We start from the raw sequence: 22,327 nt of genomic DNA, 5'->3' as shown, positions 1-22,327 counted from the left end.
AGTTGTCGGTGACTACTGTCAGGGAAACAGGGAACATACTGTATAAAAAGGATAGGTGGAACAGGACGAGGTTATGTCTGCCAGGGGTAAAGGTTGATGACGTACAGCAGATATCATCTTCCAAGGGCACAAAAGGTGATGTTGTACACATTGGCATTAATGATATTAAAACAAGGAGACCGGCAGTATTACTTAACAAGTACAGGTCACTGTTGGAAAAAAAAAAACTATGAAATTTGAAAGTGTCTGCAATTCTGCCCAAACACGATAGGAGAGATACACGAGAGCCTCGTGGATCAATTCAGCATTAGAGAGATTGAACCTTGCACAAAGGGTAGAATTTTTCTCAGCCGGGTCCATGCTTGTTAACAGGAGAGACTGCTTCTACAGCGATGGGATACACTTAAATAGAAAGGGTGCAAGAATATTTCCTGATGCTATTGAGGCAGTGTTAGGTGGGTAGGAAAGCTGCTAGATTAGGGGGGGGGGAGATACACAGACTAATAGATTAATAGTAGCCGCTGGCAGAGGTGAAAATTATTCTTCCACTGCTTCTATTGGAATGAGCAGCGGCTTGGAAAACAAGATGCAGGGGATTTCGCAGACTGCCGGGAGTCACTGCGGTACAAGTAAACACATGGGTTGTGTTAGGGTAGCTAAGAATAGGAACTGTGCATGTATACTTGCGTGTACACCAATGCTAGGAGTTTGGTAAATAAATTTGATGAATTTGAGGTGTTCGTCAAAACATCAAAGGCAAATAATGTTGGGATATCAGAGACGTTGTGTCAGAGATCCAAGGAATGCAGAACTGGAATTTGGTGAGTACAATGTGTACAGGAAGGATAGACAGGATACGAAGGGAGAGGGGGTTATGCTATTAGTTAAGAAAATATCCAAGGAGGTAGAGCCAGTCGACATCACCACACAGTGCAGTGTAGAGTCAGTTTGGTGTGACAAGCACTGGGAAATCAAAATTGAGAGGAGTGTGTTATAGGCCTAATGACTGATGAGTATAATCAACTGTACAGGGAAATAGTGGGCAAGTAAATCAGTCTTATAATGGGGAATTTTAATTTCCCAGATATTGACTGGAATTTGTGGGTTGGTCACTCACACACTAGCAAGGCTTTTGCAGATTTATTGGATGATTGTTTTCTACATCAGCACGTTTGCTGATGTAGAAAACAATCATCCAATTAGAGGGAGTAATACTCTTAATCTGATAATCAGTAGTGATTCTTCATGCATTAAGAATCTGCAGATAAAGGAACCACTAGGCAGCAGTGATTAGTGTGCTCAAGTGGGATTTACTCAAAGAGGTAACTACCATTAGGGGTAAAGGGAAGAGTTTTTGCTTTTGTAAAGGCAACAGAGGTCTGAGGCAGTATTTAAATTCTATACAGTGGGACCAACTGATGTTACCAACAGCAAATTCAAAATGGGAAGCATTCAAAGAATTTATCTTGGAAGCTACTAGGCTTTACATACCAAACTAAGAAATATTTCAAGGTTTAGGCCTAAATGGATTCAGATGAACTAATGAGACGTGGTAGAAAAGAAATGCATGGGATACAAATTAATGGGTGACATGGAAGCCTATGATAGGCTCAATGGTTCAACTGTTAATGATCCTGCTCAAGTGGCTAACAAACTAAATGAGTTTTTTACATTTACACTCAAACATGAGTTATTCAGGGATGGGAATGCCAGATGAATTAAACTGACAGTGAGCTAGATGATTTTGTAATAACTGAGAGGAAAGTGGAGGAGAAATTGAAGATAAACATAAGCCACTTTAAGGAGGTGGCAAAGCAACTAAGCAAACCCTTAGCCATAATTATGAGAGCATCCTTTGACTCATCCACAGACTGGAGATGTGCAAATGTGTCCCCAATTCACAAAGGAGGATCAAAGGGTGACAAGTAATTATAGGCCAGTTAGTTTAACTTCTTTTACAAAGAAATTAATGGAGGCACTGGTTAATGAAGCACTGCAGGATCATCTAGACAAGACTTCAGTTATAGCTCAGACACAGCATGGTTTTGTTAGGGGGAAGTCTTGCCTGACCAATTTGATTGGACACCGATGTGGTCTAAAGAACTGGATGCAGGGAATAACTTTGATATCATAAATTTGGATCTTAGAAAGGCTTTTGATACTGTTGCACATGGAAGACTGCTGCACAAATCTGAGCAGTGGGGCACTGGAGGAAAATTGCTGCTATGGATAAAGGGATTGTTAAGTGGGAGAAGACAGAGTGGTAATCAACAGACACTGCTCTTTGTGGCCTAATGTTATTAGTGGAGTCCCTCAGGGTTCATTGTTGTATTCTGTATTTATAAATGATATTGATGATGGTATATCAGGCTTAATGTCCAAGTTTGCAAATGATACGAAGGTTGGCAAGGTTGTTAATAACATCAATGACAGTACACTGCTGCAACAGGATCTAGAAAATTTGAGTAGATGGGCTGAGAGGTGGCAAATGAAGTTTAACAGTACTACGTATGGGAAGCAGTAACCCCAGAGTAATGTATCAACTGTGGTACTACACTGACAGTGGTAGAGAATGAGGATCTAGGAATAATTGTGCAGGCAGATATGAAGTTTTCTGAGCAGTGCAGACTGTCTGCAAATATAGCAAGGAATTTTTCTAGCAGAGATAAGGAGCTGATTATCCTCTTGTATAAGGCCAACAGACTGTATACATGTCTAGTGGCCTCATTTTAAGAAGGATGTAGAGCTGTTGGGACAAGTACAGAGAAGGGCAACAAGTTTAATGAATGGAACAAAGGGTTGCTCTTACGAAGAAAGGATTAAGTTTTGCAAATTATAATGTTTGGAGACTAGGCATCCTGCAAGGTGATCCGATTGAGGTGTATAAAGCTTGAATGGTTTGAGCATGCTCAATGCTGGCAGAATTCTTCCTCCTGCTCCGAATAATCACCTGAGCAGGCATAAATTCAAACTGAGAAAAGTCAGATGTAGGATAGACATGTGGAAGTTTGCCTTTAGCCAGCGGGTAGTTGATTGGTGGAACAGACTGCCATCTTTTGTTGTGGAAGTTGATAGCCTAAATAAATTTAAGGCTGAGCTGGACAGGTATTTGGAACAAAAGGAGGGGTGAAACCGGAGTTTTTTTTTGGCTGATGGTGCATAAGCTTGCTTTCTTGCATCGTATGCCTCTACTAATACACTGCATGGCTAAGAGAAGCATGCTCAAAAAAAAAAAAAGAAATTAATACCGAAGGAGAACTAAAATCTACACTAATATAAAATGTTTTTTTTTTAATTTTTAACCAATAATTTTTTCAAATTTTCAACCAAAGTACAAATGATTCACGTAAGAATCTGAACACCTTCCTCTGTCAACCTGACTTTCTTTGAATGCAATATCAAACAAAAAAAAAAAAAAAAGAAAATCAAATTATTAACAGTAATAAGAAATTCTAACAGACCATTCTGTTGCAGCCAGAATTACCCTATTCACTTGAAGCAATAAGATTGTCTCGGATACCAGAATTTTTCCAGTTCCATACAAATTAGTAATCTCCTGATGTCACATCCTTCAATTTTTGCTAATTATTTCTGTGAAATTTGCAATTACCATATTTGTTACAAACTTGAAATCCTACTTAAGAGTAACCACAAAAAAGTAACTAAAAAGCAAATAGCATTCTCCTTGACAAAGTGATATTTCTTTTAACCAAAAGATGAAATTTTGAAAATTGTGTTCTATTTATATTTCAGGAACACACAAGTCAGAGGAGCAAGGAGCTTACAATCATTTTTACAAGAATATATATAAATATCAACCATACTGAGCAGGAAGTTTTGCAAATACAGGCAGTTCCCACTTCGAGTTCCTGTGTTTTTTCTTCATGTATCAACGAAATCAAAAATATGAATATTAATTGGAAAAAAAAAAAAGTTAAACATTCACAAATACAGCATTTCAAACCACGCACTTAGCTATATACAACATAGTGCACCACACCTTACAATATTAATCCACTACAGAGACCACATTGTATTGTGAAAATATCGTAATGTGAACCCAATAACTGATTTTGTTATTCGTTCCATGACATCGGAAGTTGAAATTTTCGCTATATAACTAAGCTATTTCTCTCTCTCTAAAAGGTCATTTTTATACTGTAAATTGTATTAGTTACCAATTTAGATCAATTAAAACACACTACACTTTCATCATTATCATATGTTAATTTAATAAGAATCAATTTTGAATGCCTTTGTGATATTTTTCTAAAGCACATTTCTGGAGGTCACGACCTTAAAACAATTTGCAGTTTCCAGCTTATTGGGCTTTTCTACTAGTGTAATAGTAATAGTAGTGGCATGTGATGCAAGAAAGCAAGTAGAAAAATTCCTATATATCATTCACAAAACCCCATGACCTGCCCTGGCAGCCTGTCGGCATTGATCAGAAAACTTCATATCTGACTGCACAATCACTCCCAGGTCTTTTTCATTTTCTACCACCTTAAGTGTAGTGCCACACAGTTGATACATTTCTCTGGGGTTACTTCTACTCATGTGCAGTACTTTGCATTTGTCAAGGTTAAACTTCAGTTGCCACTTCTTAGCCCATCTGCCCAAATTATCTAGATCCTGTTGCAGTAACACAGTGCCATTAACAACCCTGCCAACCTTTGTCACCTGCAAACTTCGACACTAAGCCTGATATACCTTCATCAATATCATTGATAAAAATACAAAACAACAGAGGACCCAACACCGAATCCTGTGGGACTCCACTAATAACATTAGTCCACGAAGAGAAGCATCCATTAATTACCACCCTCTGTCTTCTCCCACTCGACCATCCTTTTATCCATTGTAGCAACTTACCCTTAATACCATTCTGCTCCAATTTGTACAGTAGTCTTCCATGTGCAACAGTGTCAAAAGCTTTACTGAAATCCAAATATATGATATCAAAATTATTTTTTGCATCCAGTTCCTCTGTAACCACATCATAATATCCTATCAAATTTATCAGACAAGACTTTCCGTTAACAAACCCATGCTGTCTGAATTATTGCTGCAGTCTTGTATAGATTATCCTGCAATGCATCTTTTAACCAGTGACTCTATTTTACCCGGAACAGAAGTTAAACTAACTGGTCTGTAATTAGTCGTGTCACCCTTCGATTCCCTTTGTGAATTGGGACACATTTGTACATCTCCAGTCGGCGGGGACCTCCCCTGAGTCCAAGGATGCTCTCATAATTATGGCTAAGGGTTTGCTTAGTTGCTTTGCCACTTCCTTTAATATAACTGGATAGATCCCATCCACCCATGTGCCTTTCTTATGTTTAACTTCAACAATTTCTCCATTTTTCTTTCAGTTATTACAAAATTAAACACTCTGCTACAATTTGATAACCTTCTGCCATTTTCAAACCTTAATAACTCCTCATGTGTGAATGTAGATGCAAAATACTCATTCAGTTTGTTTGCTATCAGAGCAGATCATCAACAGTCGAACCATCGGTATCAAGTGGACCAATCAGGTTCATCCCCTTCCTTTTAGAGTTTATAAAAGTAAAGAAATCCTTGCTGTTTTTCTTAGCATCTTTTGACAAAGATTTCTTGTAATCTGCCTTCGGCTGCCTAACCTCCTTTGTGACCTGATTCACAGACTAGCTTATATCTGCCATAGGCTTCTGAGTCGCTTGATAATTTATATGTATCCCATGCATTTTTCTTCTCTGTCACGAGCCTCATTAGTTCATTTGATAACCATTTAGGCCTAAACCTTGAACAATATTTCTTAATAGGTATGAAACTTTTAGTAGCTTCCATGATTAATTCCTTGAATGCCTCCCACTTAGAATTTACTGTTGGTAACATCGTCAGTTGATCCCACTGTACAGAATTTAAAACTGTCTGAGACCACGTACTCACCTTTACAAAGCAAAACCCTTTCCTTTACCCCATGATGGTAATTATATCTTCAAGTAAATCCCACATCAGTACACTGATCAGTGCCACCTAGTGGTTTCTTTATGTGCAAATTCTTAATACACGAATGATCACAGCTGATAACCAGATCAAGAGTATTACCCTCTCTGGTTGCCTCTCGAACATGCTGCTGCAGAAAATCATCCAATAAATCCACAAGTCTTACTAGTGTGAGAGACCAACCCACATCATCAATATCTGGGAAGTTAAAACCACCCATTTTAAGACATTCTGATTTACTAGCCCACTATTTCTCTGATTGTTCATTGTACTCATTCGAGTCATTAGGCTTATAACACAATCCTACTCTTATTTTTGCTGTCGCAGTGCTTATGTCACACCAAACTGACTCAACAGTGCACTGTTCATCTATATCAACTGGATGCACACTTCTTTTGATTTTGTTTTTCTTAATTAACAGCAATAACACCTCCTTTCCTATTCTGTATCCTTTCTGTACACATTGTACTCCCCAAAGTCCAATTCTGCATTCCAAATATCACTGTGAACACCATGTCTCTGATAACCCAACAATATCCGCCTTTGATGTCTTGACCAACACCTCAAATTCATCTACTATACTTCTAGCATTGGTATACATGCACCTATTCCTAGTTACCCTAACACAACCCATATACCCACCTGTTTCACGATGACTGCTATCAGTCCCTGAAACACCCAGCACCCCTCGCTCCAGGTCGCTACTTATTCTAATAGAATTTGTGCAAGAATCACCTTCACCTCTGCCTGCGGCTAATTTTAACCTTTTAGTCTATGAATCCCTCCAAGCTAGCAGTTTTCTGACCCACCTAACACTGCCTCGATAGCATCAGCAAATATTCTTGCACCCTTTCTATTTAAGTGTATCCCATCCCTGTAGATGCAGTCTCCTGTTAACAAGCACAGACCACGCTGAAAAAAAATTTTACCCCCCTGAGCCTTGCACAATTCCTCCAGGGCCGAATTGCAGACACTTACTGCAATTTTAAATCATACATTTGTTCCAGAGTTCAAATGACAATTACCATCAAATTTTGTAGTTTGTCACAAAATGCCATTCCATCTTACCTGTTTCTGATTCACATTCAGATCAAATGTAAACCATGGAAATTCCTTGTATACTATTTAAAATTTCATCCCTGAGTAATTCATGGTTTGTCATTTCAGGTGGCACAAGCGATACACTAATTATAACCATGCTGTATATAAAACAGAAATATAATTGCGTGACAAGGAATAGAGCGAGTTTGTGAAGTCATTAAGTCCACAATTTTTGGAACACCACTACCAATATGTTCCTTAGGAAGATATTGGTAGTGGTGTTCTAAGGTAGGTTTGTGATTTTTACAGAGTTAAACAGCTGTTCAGAAGAATACAAACACCAAGAAACCGAGAAGAGTTACTTTCTTCAATGCAGAGAAATAATATTTTTGTGATGTTTTCATGCCATAAAGAAAGTCAGGGTAAAACTTGTTCTGAGTGTTGCTGAAGGCAAGCAGATATCCCCTCTCCAAGAAATGAAACAGGATTAGGTTTCAGAAGGAACATTTAATGAACCAATGGCAGATCTAAGTTGTTGCTGTTCGTGCAGAGATAAACAGTTTGCTGACAAGAAAGTAATGCAGCATCAAACAAATTACATACAGGATTTCCAGTCTGAGATCATTAATATACAAAGAAGAAAGCAACGGGTGAAAGACCATACCCAGTAACTGCAAAAATAAGATCACAAGATTTTCCAGAAGGTCTTTAAGTCAAAACCAGATAGAAACGATTAACATCCGTATTGATTGATTTATTGTAAACTCGCCTGACCTGGTGGTCATGCCGGAGTACAAACAAGAACAAAGCCTAAATAAACAGCTGCTTATCAAATAAAATTGGGATGCATTACTGCATTAGGTTTTCAATCATAGATAACATTGTTACCTCACCAGGATTGACATCAAGTACCCAGCACTAAGGTTTAGACCAGTGGTTCCAAAACTGTGCTTCAAGGATTGATCCCAATGGATGCGGGAAGCACAGTTTGGAAACCACTTGGGTCCAAACCTGGACCTTTCCTACTCTGTGTAAGGAGGACAGTGACAATACCACTGTGCTACCCACACAGACTGAAGGTGGTGTACATGTGAATAAATGGTTTGTTCAACAAATTTTCAAATACATGTGATATCTTAAGTCAAGTATGATTTAAGTGTACAGCAGAATCAACATTTCATGATCGTGGACGAAAGTACTGAGCAGACTGTGAGCACATTCGGGCAGAGTGAAAAAGAAAGAGGTGTAAAATTGTCATAGGCAATGAAGATTTTATGAATGCAATGATATCAAACTATATTCGCAGAGAAGATTGCAATTTTTTAAAAAGATAATGACAAAAATTAACAGGGTCTAATTCTGTTTTTTTGTAGAATTTGTATTGTTTGAATGTTTCAATAAATTAATGAGAATATTAAAAATTGTTTATTACTTCGAACATCCAAAGGGGTGCACACTCGCACCATGCTGCTGGCACCCACAGGCAGTGGTATCACAGTTGGGATGTTTTCACGAACATAATTGGATTCCCCCAATCCTCCTTAAGCACACCCTCACCACTAGATCCTACCTCAGCATTGTTTCGGAACAAGTTTTGCCCTACATGGTGACTGTCTACCCACAAGACTAGACCCTTTTGACAAGAAGTGACACAGTGCCTAAGGCCCTCCTTATGCAGAAATGATTCGAGGATTATGTTCAAGCATCTCAATGTGCTCCCCTGGCTGCACAAATACCCCCAACATCATTTCCCATTGAACATTTGTGGGATGCCAGTGCCTCACTTTGTTGCCAAAGTCTGGGACATACTTCTGTCCAGGAATTAATGACAGCTTCCATGGTCTTAGAGTTCATACCATGCAAGGTGCAAGCAGACCCAACATGCTATCACGTAGGTAGTAATATTTTGGTCCACGAGTGTATACTCACACCACCTTTAACCTTAAATATTCAGATTTTGCTATTGCCTACAAGGTGCAAATAAACACAATTAGTTATAAGAATATTAATATCACCAATTCCTGCATACCTATAGCAGCTTCATCATCATGTGGTCCTTCGTATAAGATTTCCATACGGTATTTCTGCGCCGTGACTGGAGATGGCAAATGTATAGTTATCATCTGAAGTAGAGCATCACCAGCTGGTAACCAGTTTCGCATAACTACCTATAAAAATAAAACTACAAATCATATCTGTGCAACATTGATAAATGAAATATTCAAATCATAAAAAATAAATCATGAATGAAATTGTTTTTAATCAACAGAATGGCAATTTAAGGAGCATGTTTGTTTCATGAGATGATTTTTCCTCTGTGGAAAAGCCAATCTTAGGCTCCACTGAAAAACTTTCACTGATAGGATACAAACCTGGGGAGCTTTGGCTGGACTAGGTTTAATTGGCGATTTTTTAGCAAAAAAATTTAAGCAGAATACCCACATTCTGCTAAAGAAATCCACTATTATGTGGTACTTTGGGTACATCTGCTGCACATGCCATTGTTGAAGAAATGGGCAATACAATTCAAATGAAAACATCTGAGGACTAAGCAGGGGGCTAACTTGCAAGCAAAAAAAAAACCTGATGTAATACCAAACCAGCAATTATCAATGCAGGAAATGGTGCAGGCTATTAGCATCTTGTATGAATGGGTGCCAAGATTAATATGTCCATGGTTTTGATACCTGATCAAACTAGTACTATTGTACAATAGTTCTTCAGAATTGAGCAGGGCATTATGAAGCAGATCAGAAAATTTTTTTGGCAAGATTTGTTTGGACAAGGTATAACTCCACCACTACCAGCTAATCAAAGCAGCAGTCCAAAAAAACAATTCATTGCCTCCAAAGAAGACAAAGTTCTGTTGGCTGGAAAGGTGATGACAGAAACTTTTCTTTTAATTACTGTTACTTCACACATTATGTAGAGTCATTACCATCCAAATCCCTTATAACCAATGGGTTTATAACCAAGTTATTGCAATAATGCAAATCAGTCCTAACCTGCTCACCTTCCATTCACTGTTTTCTTATTAAATCTTTAGCTCTAGCTGAAAGTCCTAATGCTTGCTCAATACCACCAATTCACATTTTCTAGGCCTACCTTCAGGCCTGTAAATTTTTTTTTTTTTTTTTTGCTTTCAATCTGTTTAACTATAACCTCAGTTCCCCACATCCTTTCCACACTATCTTAAGTTTTACTTACCTTTGATTGGATATTTTTTTTCTTATTTCTTCATTTGTAATATGGTCTTACCATTGCTTTCATCTGTTAGTTCAATTTATTTTTCTTAAAATGGACTGTTGCTCAATCTCTATTTCTGACCAACTTTTAACTCCACAACCAGCAACTAACTGTCTTTCAGGTGAAATCCCACCCCCAAACCAAATGAGTAAGCCATCTATTAACAATGAGAATTTTTTTTTAAAAATTCCTATTGCTTAATGGAATCAGCAATTTAAAATCTGACACACCAAGTTGGTATTTTTATGCCTAGGGCAAAAAACAAGTAAACTATGAAGGGGATTCTTCAAATTTTATACAGAAGCTATATAAATGCAAACAAATATGTGGATTTATTTTCAGTCATTCCACAAGGTGGCACACCTACAGAAGTTAGTAAAAAGGTGAAGCAAAGATAAAACATGTAAACTAATTTTTGGAGAAAGAAGGCTTAAAACTGATTATAATCAAAGACTAACATATAACTTGAGAATGGTATATTTTCAAAAACAGTGTACAAGTGGTGAACTGCACCCAAGTACTTAAGACTGAGCAATCTCTCCTATATAGCACAGCCACAACAAACAGTGATAATGTTCGGAAACAACATGCTGCTAATACTGTAACATATAGCAAACTACTATATATTAAAAGCACAAGTTCACATAGAAAGCATCATTATACATCTCATTGTGAATCCCTTCACAATGAAGTACCTTACACATCACGCAACTTTTTATGGGGGGAAGGTAAAGAGAATATTATTCATGTGGAATCTTTTGTAGAGACGGGATACATTTAAACAAAGGTGGTGCACGAGTTTTTGCCAGTTTTATTGAGGTTAAGAGGGGGGGAAACAAGGGTAATATGACATTAAGCATACATGATCTGACGATTTGTTACTAGATTTTTTTTGGAGGGAGGGGGGGGAGGGACAGGGGTAATATAGATACATGTTTATTTGATAATATTGGTCAAACTAATAATGCTTGCACATACCTCAAGAGTTCTTGTTTGTTACTGCAACAGAGCATATTGGCAAGATGTTCTGAGAGCAGAAACATTTCAAATGAGTGGGTAGCTAATGCCAGGGAAGCTAGCTTAAATAACTTTAAAGGGTGTGTCAGGGTAGTTAACTATACAACTTGGGTAAGTAGCACTTATTCAAAGTGCATCAACAGAGTAACTTGAAATAAAGTTGAGAACTACAACACTTACAAATGGGGTGGTGGTGGTAAATAAGCATTTACCCCCACCTAGAAATGTTTCCGACTTGAAACTTGGCTGGCAATTTCATACTTCTCTATATAGTTACCATCTAGAGCTACACATTTTTTCCATTTGTAGATAATTTTTTTTGAGATTCTTAAATAGAACTTACTTTAAGCAGAAAACCATGCTTCCACTTAAAAATTGTCTGTCAGCAGTCCATAAATGCTACAGTTAAGTACACACTAACCCTAGTTTTAACTAGTATTTAAATTTACACTACACATCATTGCATCCCCCCCCTGGTGTATGAGAAAAAGATGTGTGGGTGAGAAGAAAAAAAAATATATAATATATATTTATAATTATATTAGTGATAAAAAAGAAAATAAAGTTAAAACGACAGTAACTGTAACTAATATTTATGGGTCAATGCAGTTGCAAGCAATCATGCAATACATCCATAATGTCTATAAAATATTAAGAATAATAGAAAAAGTAAATCAATCAAATAATACCATCAGGGACTTAAGAAAACGCAAAAAAAAAAAAAAAAAAAATTCACTTTTTACCGACAATCTAGATGATTTCAACTGGGGCCAACCCAGACTGAAGGCAAAAAACGACAAGAGGTTCTCTGTTTCTGTAATGATCAATATATGCTAAGTAATTTAAATCTAAACCAAATATTGGCCTATACTGGTTTATATTTGTTTTAGATTTAAATTACTTAGCATATATTGAACATTACAGAAACAGAGAACCTCCTGTCGTTTTTTTGCCTTCAGTCTGGGTGGTTGGCCCCAGCTGAAGCCATCTAGATTGTCGGTAAAAAGCGATAATTTTTTTTTTTGCATTTTCTTAAGTCCCTGATAGTATTATTATTTGATTGATTTACTTTTTTCTACTATTCTTAAATGTTTTATACAGTAAACCCCCGCTAATCGCAATTGCCGATTTAATATAAAATGAAACCTAAAAAAATGTGAATTTTAAAGCGCCGTGAATATTTTCCACCATAAAAGACACGGGCATGACTAAAATTATCTTTCCCGGTCAAAACAGCACTCAGTGGGTGGGGGGAGAGGGGTGACAAAATCACAAGCGTGAATGTTTCTCGCTAATCCTTGTTCAGTATGTGTTATGCGTTTGTCATGGAAGGTTTAGTTGTTTGCTTTTAATTTGTTTATAAATTGAATAAATTTATCAATTTATAAATTGATATGCTTACAAAAATGATAAATCTACCGTTTTACGGTGTAAAACACTTTTTTGAGTGTGTTAACGGAAGAAAGTGACTTCATTGTGGACAAGTTCTTTCTAACCCCTACAAAAATATGGCTACGAATAAAAAGAGAAATGTGAAAATATCAAAGAAGGTGATGACATTAGCGAATAAAATTGAATTATTAGATAAAATTTCTAATGGTGAAAGTGTCTCCTCAGTGGCAAAACATTATAAAATCAATGAGTCAACGGTACGATCAATCAAAAAAATCGGAAGAAAAAATCCATCGTAGTGTCCGTGAAAACGCGCTAATTGCTTCAAAAATTTGCTCTGTAACTCATGATGTTAAATTAGAAAAAAATGAAAAAAGCTTTAAATCTGTGGATAGAAGACCGAACTCAATAAAATTCCATTAAGTTCACTCATCATTCACGAAAAGGCAAAACTCCTTTATCAACACTTTAGCGAAACTGGTGATAGCACCGGTGGGATGTTTTTTTGCTAGCAAGCAAAGGCACTGGTTTGAAAGATTTGTTTGAAATTTCTAATAAATATTACATTTATTATTAAATTGTTTCTTATTTTCATTTCGATGCCATATGCTTGCATTTCACTATGTACTGTCGATGTACATAGTCATATTATGAAGGTACATATAATATATATACACAGACAAAATTTTAGACTAGTTTTTCCTTATATATTTCATACTTTGGAACGGAACCCCTTTATTATTATGGGAGCCATAACTCAGTATTCGCGAAATTTCTCAGGAACGTAACCCCCGCAAATAGCGGGGGTTTACTGTATATATGTATGTATAATATATATAAGTTAGTAGTCGTGAAGGGTAATGTGCTAACGTTACTTGATTGGTAACACTGGTTATGGAGAACAAAGGGCGAACGGAACTGATTGCAATCACGGTGAACAATGCCAGGAGCTAAGATAATGGGAAGTAATAATGAGAAATAAGAAATAATAAGCATAACTTAGTGCTGTTTGTCCTGTGATTTCAGCACCTTTTTTTTAGGGCCAGCTGGTTTTTTTTTTTTTTTTTTTTTTAATATTCTTGTTATTCTTTACTTCCAGCCTCTGTCAGGTTAGCCATGAAATAGAATGCTGCATTATCAATATTAAAGTTAAACAAATTATTTTAACTGACCTAAACCATTTATTAACACTAATTTTAACTGATTTAAACAAACATTACCTACTTCCTAATATACCAATGTGGGGCTGTATTTCATGTCAGAAACAGAGGCTATACCCACTTATTGCCGTTTCCTCCTTTGATTTCAGCAGCTGGCCCTAGAAAACGGTGCTGAAATCACAGGACGAACAGCACTGTTATGCTTATTATTACTTTCCATTATCTTAGCTCCTGGCATTATTCACCATGATTGCAATCACAAAGGGTGAACAGTTCTGTTCACCCTTTGTTCTCCATAACCAGCGTTATCAGTCAAGTAACATTAGCACATTACCCCTCAACTACTAACTTATGTAGAAATTATGGTTGTTGGGTACTTTCTGCATATAGAAGTGTCCCAAGTCCATAAACCATTATTTCTAGTATTAATAATATTTTAAACTGTTGCTACCTTTAAAACACACACACACAATAAGAAAAAAGTATAAAAAAATAGAATGCAGATTATGAATGAAGTTTGTTGTTGTTTGTTATTTGGTTTTTAGGAGCATTAGCAACTAAGGCCATATTGCTCCGGGGATATGCGGTGGTCATTCCCTGACCTTTCCACACCCTCTGTATTTGGTGGTCATGGGCTCGAACCCCAGTCTAATCAAGAAGTGCGTGCTACGCACTGCTGCTCCTGCCCACCCGGCTACGGAGGCACCTATGTATGAAGTAAATGTGTCACTCCGACCCCTTCGCCTGGTGGGCAGCTGACCTTCCTACCAGATTCAACACTACTTTGACATGAAAACCACCACCAAGACATTCTGTGGCTTTGCTGCCAACACGCCATTGGCAATCTGAACTGTGTACTCTAACCCAGTTCCCTTTAAAACTCCACCCCAGGCAGGGGAGGGAGGAGACAGGTCTGTCTCCTCTCCTCCCTGCCTCCCCCCATAATTCGCCTGGTGGGGCCGTCTCCACTGACCTCTTTGGGGATGCATACTCTATCGTCCTTATCATTCTGTTCCCCCCATCTTTAGTCTCCCCCTCTCACTAAACCAGCCGAGTACAACCCTTAATGCCACCAAATTCTAAGCAACGTTTAAATCTAAATTCTACTGCTTTCTTGCAAATCTCTTTTGGCCAAATTCTAGTGTACCTCCCCCACCTTCTAGGCCTTACAACTGAAATCCTTGGAAATAAGGTGGCAGAGCTTGCCAGAGTACTTAAATAATCTACTGGGTGCCTGACCTGCCTCCTCGTGGTAAAGTGTGGGCAACGGTGGGTCCCAATAGAGGCCCAATGGCCCCTATTGGGATCCCTATCAGAGAAACAACAGAACAAAGCTACACAGACTACTCCCCACCTTTTAAATCTTTGGCATCCACAGAGTTCTATGTCACTCACAAAGAATACAACATGGAGTTGGGGGAAACACCTGGTGCCATCAAACTAACACACTTTACTTAATACTATGGGTAAATTTTCCAAGTAACACCTGGATACAGACTTCAACTGAGGGGAGCCTATATGGCACCACTCTGAATTTGCATATCTGCTTTCTGGTATGTAATATTATACTCAAGATTCATTAGGTGTTTTAAGAAGGCATTTTCCTTTTGATCATACCATCCAAGGAGCACTGAACACACATTAAGCAAACTATCAAGCACACTCTTTAAAAGTACAACTTGTTAACAATAGTATGCAAAACCAAAACCAACCTTGAATGCCATGGCAATTTCTTCAATGGTAATGTGACAGTTTCCTTGTACAAATTCTTACACTGCCATTATGATTTCTGGTGTCACAAACAGTGTGCTTGCCCTTGACCGGGGGCAACCACATCATGAATGCTATTCTTAAATTTATTCACACAATGTAGATTTGCTCCTGACTCATGTACATTTTACCATACTGAGCCAACAATCTGTGATAAAGATTTTATTCTTTCTGCATTAAACAAATGCATCTCTACCATGATGCACCACCACCACCTTAAATTGTTTCCTACTAACACCAGCAGATGATGCCATGTGAGTGCTCAGTGTTCTCAAACTTCAACCAATAATCTGACAACAAAAGACAGTTTTTCACATGTGCTTTTGTTGTTTTGTTGTTTATTTCAATGACTTTATATTCCACAGACTGCTGAGAAATGGACTAGTGCTATTCACCATCTACTATTGTGGCAATGGCATAAATAGTAGTTTTGTTTGAGCCATATGGTGTAAGGAAGCCTACAGGTTTTGCTGCACCAAAAAAATATATAGCAATAAAAACCACCTATTATTCCTTCCTCATATATGGTACCTATCCAATTATCCAGCAGATACCCATAATACCCTAATCTATCAGCCTCAACTACCCAAGGAGGTAACTTGTTCCACTAATCAACAATTCCCTGGCTAAAAGAAAACTTCCTGCAATCCTGTCTAAACAGCTCTTCCCTTGTAATTTGATTTATGGTTTTCTCGAATCTCTTACATCAGTGAAAGCGTCACCTTTATTCATTTTACTTTTAGCAGAGCTTTATACCCTCAACGATCTTGAAGGTTGCCTAGTTACCAAACACTGTAGCCTACATATTCAAAGTCATTCCTCATACAAGTATCCCTTTGCCAATCTCACTAGGCATGCTGCCTGTCTTTGGATCCTTTCAAGAAGCTTGAAATGGTTCTTTAGGTGTTGTGTTCATACATGAAGTATCCTAAGTGCAATCTTAATTTACTCATATGGTAAGATAACATCCATCTCTGCAAGCAAATGTATGATAAATTGTTAATAACAGAAGTAAGACACCTTGGGTCTTACTTCTGCATGTCTACACTGCTCAAAGAACTTCATATCTGATCATATCATAACTCCCAAATCCCATTCTTCTACAGTTTTTAATTCAACCCCACCAAGTGAGTAAGTTTTTTGGAGTTGATATTCCCAAAGTGCAAGACATTGTACATTTTGCTCCCAAAACTCAGGTGCCACCTTTCTCAACGCTTCTAAACCCACCCCGAAGAAGCACTGCTTAGCCCTGATTATTAATACTCTACTGATCTTGATAAGATATCACCCCCCTCTATCTGTTCAATATCATTTAAGAAAATCAAAAACAACAACAGTTCAGTATCAACCCTAGGGGAACTCCACTTCCTACAATGGAACAATCTGAAGAGTAACCATTAATTACAACCCTCTACCTCGTACCCTGCGATCTAAGGATTTTCCCAGATTCCAACATATAGAACAAATATCATTCATCTGAAAAGCTGAACTACTTTGAACTTCTACATGTGAAACATAAAATTTTGATTCGGAGTAGGTGTCTCAACACCAGATACACTTGGACACACCAGGTTCACAAAAAAAAATAAAATTAAATTAAATTAATTAATCAGCAGAAAAGCTGCACATTTCCAAAGTTTTAAGAGCACTTATTAGAAAAATGAATCTAATGAATTTTAGTAAACTAGACAAGTATACAAGAACACAAATCAGGAACTAGATGATGCTGCAGCTCATTCTCAAACAAACTCAAATCACACAAGTCAAATACTCAGCATAAGTTTTACTTTTTGCTAAACATGAGCAAAACTGCCTAATGGCAGCTCTGAAACCCACATTGATGGATTCAGTAGATCCATATTTAAAAAATCATGGCATGGCATTTCAAAATTCCTTGAATGTTAGTGTGCATAAGGGTATAAAATGCCTGTTTACACTTTTCCCACACAAATAAAGGAATGTGTAAATAGGGCCAATTTCTCCTCTTGCATTAACTAAGCTGCATATTATACAAGGTAGATGACGTGTCCTTGTGATCAGTTCCATCACCCATGGTCAGGGCAAGTCGAAAGCAATGAGAAATTGACCCCACAACTGCTCAGTTCATGTTTCATCCCTTAAACCTTATACTTACATGAGTTACAACACTATTATTAATAAAGAAATATTTAGCAGCACAAGTTAAAAAAATTCAGTGGTAACCATTAGAACAACAAACCTTTAAGAGATTTTTCCCATCCTTTTCTTTATCATCACCTTTCAGAGTAATTTTTAATTTCTCTAGTAAACGAGCTGTTTCTTCTTTTTTATAGTTCATAATTGCATCAAAAATCTGAAATAAATGCACTCAGTTACTACACTTAAGCTTTGTGACAAATGCTTGTTAATTAACAACTATGAATGAAAAAACTCAATGATATACAAACAATACATGAAACTTTGCAACAAAGTCACATAAGCTTCAGGTTTAATCACGTTAAATGTACTCTATTAATGCACCAACTGGCCATCAGTTTACAGTATCACACAAATAGTACAGTGGTTTTTTTTTTTATTATTAATCTTCCAAAGAGGTTAAATCTGTTACTGATTTTTTAATTCAGTAAATTTTTTAGCCTATAATTTGAACAAATCTTTATATAACTGAAATCTGATAATCCAGATTACTGGATCTTTAATCTACAATAAATTATGGAGTCTTTGTAGCAAAAAAAAAAGTTTTAGCATGTCTGAATGTTTTTATTTAATGTAATAAAAAAAATTCACAAAACTGAAGTATGGAGGCAAAATTAACCACATAATCAACAGTTGTTTAATTTCCACCACCAAATATTTTTATTTAATGTAATAAAAAAACCCTTGCCTGCCACTGCAAATATCTTGTTACATGTTACTTGCCTCTAGTTTGTATATTGGGCTTACAAGCAAAGATTATTCATAGGAAATGCTGATTTGGCCACATATCAGCAAAATCATTTCCAATTTCCATTAATGTGGCTACAACTCCAATAGAAGCAATATCAAATCTGTTCATAGAGAGAGTGAACCCCCCCCCAGGATTGTTGTTTGGTTTTTAGGAGCATTAGCAACTAAGGCCATACTGCTCCGGGCTATGCGGTGGTTATTCCCTGACCTTTCCCCGCATCCTCTGTATTTGGTGGGCACGGGCTCGAACCCCAGTCTAAACCGAGAAGCGTGTGCTACGCACTACCACTCCTGCAGCTAGGACAGGACTGCATGAGTTGTACCTCATCGCTGATAAAACATGTGCCGTGCTTATGCAAGTAGACTGAAGACTAGCCCCCTTGATGACCAATTAGTCAACTAGATTATGATTAGGCAAAAATTCACAAATTGTTTTAAAAATTACAATTTAAATTATAAAAAAGGCAGGAAGTAGTAGGACTAAAAAGTGAGTGAGTGTGTGCCAATACTAATAATAAATGAAAACATACCTTGTAAATAGGATCCAAGACAAACATACAAAAAGCTCTTTTATATCCTTCATCACCTTTCTTTGACCACTTCTTTTGCTGAGGATTATAAAAATTTTCACCCCAAAGACGATTCATTAACTTCTCAACATCAATTTTGAATTTCTCTGCATAAATTTCAGCAAACTGTTTAAGTGTAAAAGCCCAACCATGCAATCCAGATCCAAAACCAACACTTCCTTTACTTGGATCAACCTATAATATAAACAGTAAAAAATTCCACATAAGTTTTAGATCAAATATATAAATAAGCAAAGTAAACCAAACTAATATTTAATATAATTTGCCATAATACTGAAAATTTTTAAAATAAAATTAAAAAAAGAAATATTCTATCCTTCACAGAACAAATACAGACACTAGATATGCATTTTACTAAACCACCAATTCAGATACTCTAGTTTAAAGTAGTTACCACTATTTTAAATTTGCACAACACTTTACATTTTGCTTTGCATAAATTTCATTCAGTATTTTTTTAATTTTACTGGCTCTTGCTGTAGGGAAGAGGAATATTTCACCATCCATTTGGCTGCAGTAAGTTTTTATATTAACAGTACGGTTATGAACTATCATTATTTATTAACCTAAAAAGCATAACTATTCTAAACCTTACTGTTCTGATTTCAGAAGTAATCTTACATTGCCATCTTGAAATAAGTCCAGTCATTAAAAGAAATGACCAGTTTTAAATACATTATGTAATGAAATTTTTTTTTGCCCAGAAGTCACACCAAATCCATCAGAAGTACTTTCAAACTTCAGATATTATACTTTAAATTTCTCTAGTACTTATACATATCACATACAGAATGATTCAGAACCACTTTTTCCAAACTTATGGAGCTTATTCCCAAAGTTATTTTCAGTAATAAATGTCACAAATATTGGTCCAATTCTCAACAGTTAAGAATTATCATTACATAAATATTAAAATAATTGGCAAATAAGTACTCATACAAAATTATTGCCAAAAATATACAATAAATGTTAAACAATCACCCTAAGCTTACTGCACATTCTAACTCATTTGATCATGCATATAAGTGTTCTTCAATGGAAATTCTCCATAGAGCTTCCAGCATCTAAAATGCAAATTAGTGCATTCACTGTTTCCACTTCTTGCTCATATTTCACACACCCATACAGATGGAAATCTATCGAGGGCAAAGTCTGAAGATCTGGAATGGCTAATGTTATGAACCATCACAATCAATCTGCTGAACAGAGCAACAATTATGGCAATTTTTCTGCATAGATAAAATGAGAATGTAATCTGTCTTGGAAGTACATACACAATTGGGTTTCCAAAAGTACATTTACTGGTCTGCCAATTCACACTGCAGAAATTGTGAATAAGAATCATCTATAAAACTGAAGCTAAACAGTCCAATCAGTTATTTATTTGGTTTTTTTTTTAGGAGCATTAGCAACTAAGGCCATATTGCTCTGGGATATGCGGTGGTCATTCCCTGACCTTTCCGCATCCATCCTCAGTATTTGGTGGTGATGAGCTCGAACCACGGTTTAACCAAGAAGCATGTGCTACACACTGCTGCTCCTTCCCACCTGGCTACGGAGGCGCCAGTCCAATCAGATAATAATTACAAGGAATGTGCACTTTGCACTTATGCAAAAATGTTTCAAATTACGTTTAACATTACTATGAGAATCCACTTCTGACAACAAATATAACTGCAAGCGATGCTGACCCTACTGTGTGTAAATTGGGTCTTTTCAAAGAAAAAAAAAAAAAGTACCAATGCAGTTGCCAACTAGCACTGAAACAATTGACCGGTACACCAGTGTCAGCATACATTGCCTTGTAAATAAAAAAAAAAAAAAAAAAAAAACACTTTACATCTAAAAGCACGAGCCAGCTTCTGCAACATTTTTTACAGCTTATAGTAATTCTTCACCACTACTTATAGGAAATTTGTTTCATTCACTGAAATTCAGAATAGATATCAGAATTTATTTAATAGAACTTACAAGTCACCATCTACACTATAAAAGCCCTTCAAAAGCAGCACCACAGTAATAGTGGCTAGTGATTTTACACCACAGTTCCTTTTATACCCATTGAAAGCTATTGTCCGATTTCTAAGAAATCAAAAAAAAAAAGTTTTTCCATGCATTCACAAACTCCGAAATAAGTGCCATATCATCTACCTTCAGTAATATTCCTAGTCTAGTGGCTGAATCTCTGAAGTGTCATCTAGTGGGGGAAAACTAAGTTCACTACAGAGCATGCTGTACAATGTAAAGTATCAGCAAAAACTTTCCTTCAGATTGAATTCATTTCACCATCAAATTCTATTTCATTCACTGAATGTGTTACAACAGTGCATTTATTTTTGTTACATAATGGTCTTCTTGGTCAAATCCCTTAAACTAGGCTTTGCAGATTTATCTGAGAAGTGGTTTCCTTTTGACACTAACATTCAAATTGAAGCAAAAAAAAAAAAAAAAATAGCACTCACAGTTTGCTTGTTTTACCCTTTCACATCTATCAAGGATCTTGATAGATGTGAAAGGGTATCTGTTACAAGGTATCAACCTTGTAACAGATCTGATAAAAATAATGATGCAAGTGGAGAATATTCTCTGAAAGATTATTCTCTTGAGAATTTTATAAAATTATGATTAAAAACTCTTCTGCTGATTTATATAACACTTTTTTTGATCTAGTTTAACTTTCTGGAAATCAAAACTTTTCAGAATAAAACCAAACATTTTGGAACTTTGACAATTCCTGTGAAACAGCTTAAAATCAAACTGCTGAGATAACAAGATCTGGCATTGGGATCCACAGGATGTCCCCCCCCCCCCCTCTTACTTTGGAAGCTGTTCTCTCCTATACCTCACCCAAAAATAAATAATGAGACTATGCAGATATGATACATGATACATATGAAGGAGCAACTGGGATGAGTGAGAGAGAGGGTGCGAACCCTCACTAACCCCTTCCCTGCTCCTGTTAAGCCATTCTCTCAGATACCCCTCCCAACAGCTATTAAGAGCAGCTAAACAAAAATAACTGTAAAAATAAACTAGAAACCCTCACCAAAAATGCAAGCTATAGAAAAAGATAAATATTGGTATTAACAGTGGCCCCCAAGCATACACTAACCCTATCTCCACAGAGCAGTATGCAATATTCTAGCACTACAATTCCATCTCTCTGTTCTCTCCTGATAAACTAAAGATGTCATA

At 36.7% G+C, this 22,327-nt stretch overlaps 1 protein-coding gene across 1 annotated transcript in view; it reads right to left on the bottom strand.

Moving 5' to 3' along the window:
- The window catches only part of eEF2 (eukaryotic translation elongation factor 2), an 86,097-nt gene that overhangs the window by 30,698 nt on the left and 33,072 nt on the right, over nt 1–22,327 (bottom strand). Inside the window, exons 5-7 of the mRNA XM_090373964.1 lie at nt 19,073–19,306; nt 17,836–17,949; nt 9,062–9,200 (exon numbers count right to left, since the gene is read on the bottom strand). Coding sequence (XP_090230090.1) covers nt 9,062–9,200; nt 17,836–17,949; nt 19,073–19,306 — 487 coding nt within the window. The remainder of the gene's footprint in view (nt 1–9,061; nt 9,201–17,835; nt 17,950–19,072; nt 19,307–22,327) is intronic.

This window comes from Mastigoproctus giganteus, chromosome 5, assembly GCF_048544385.1.
Source record: "Mastigoproctus giganteus isolate SK-2022 chromosome 5, ASM4854438v1, whole genome shotgun sequence".
Classification (NCBI taxonomy): domain Eukaryota; kingdom Metazoa; phylum Arthropoda; class Arachnida; order Uropygi; family Thelyphonidae; genus Mastigoproctus; species Mastigoproctus giganteus.
This window is presented reverse-complemented; position numbering and strand designations above follow the sequence as displayed.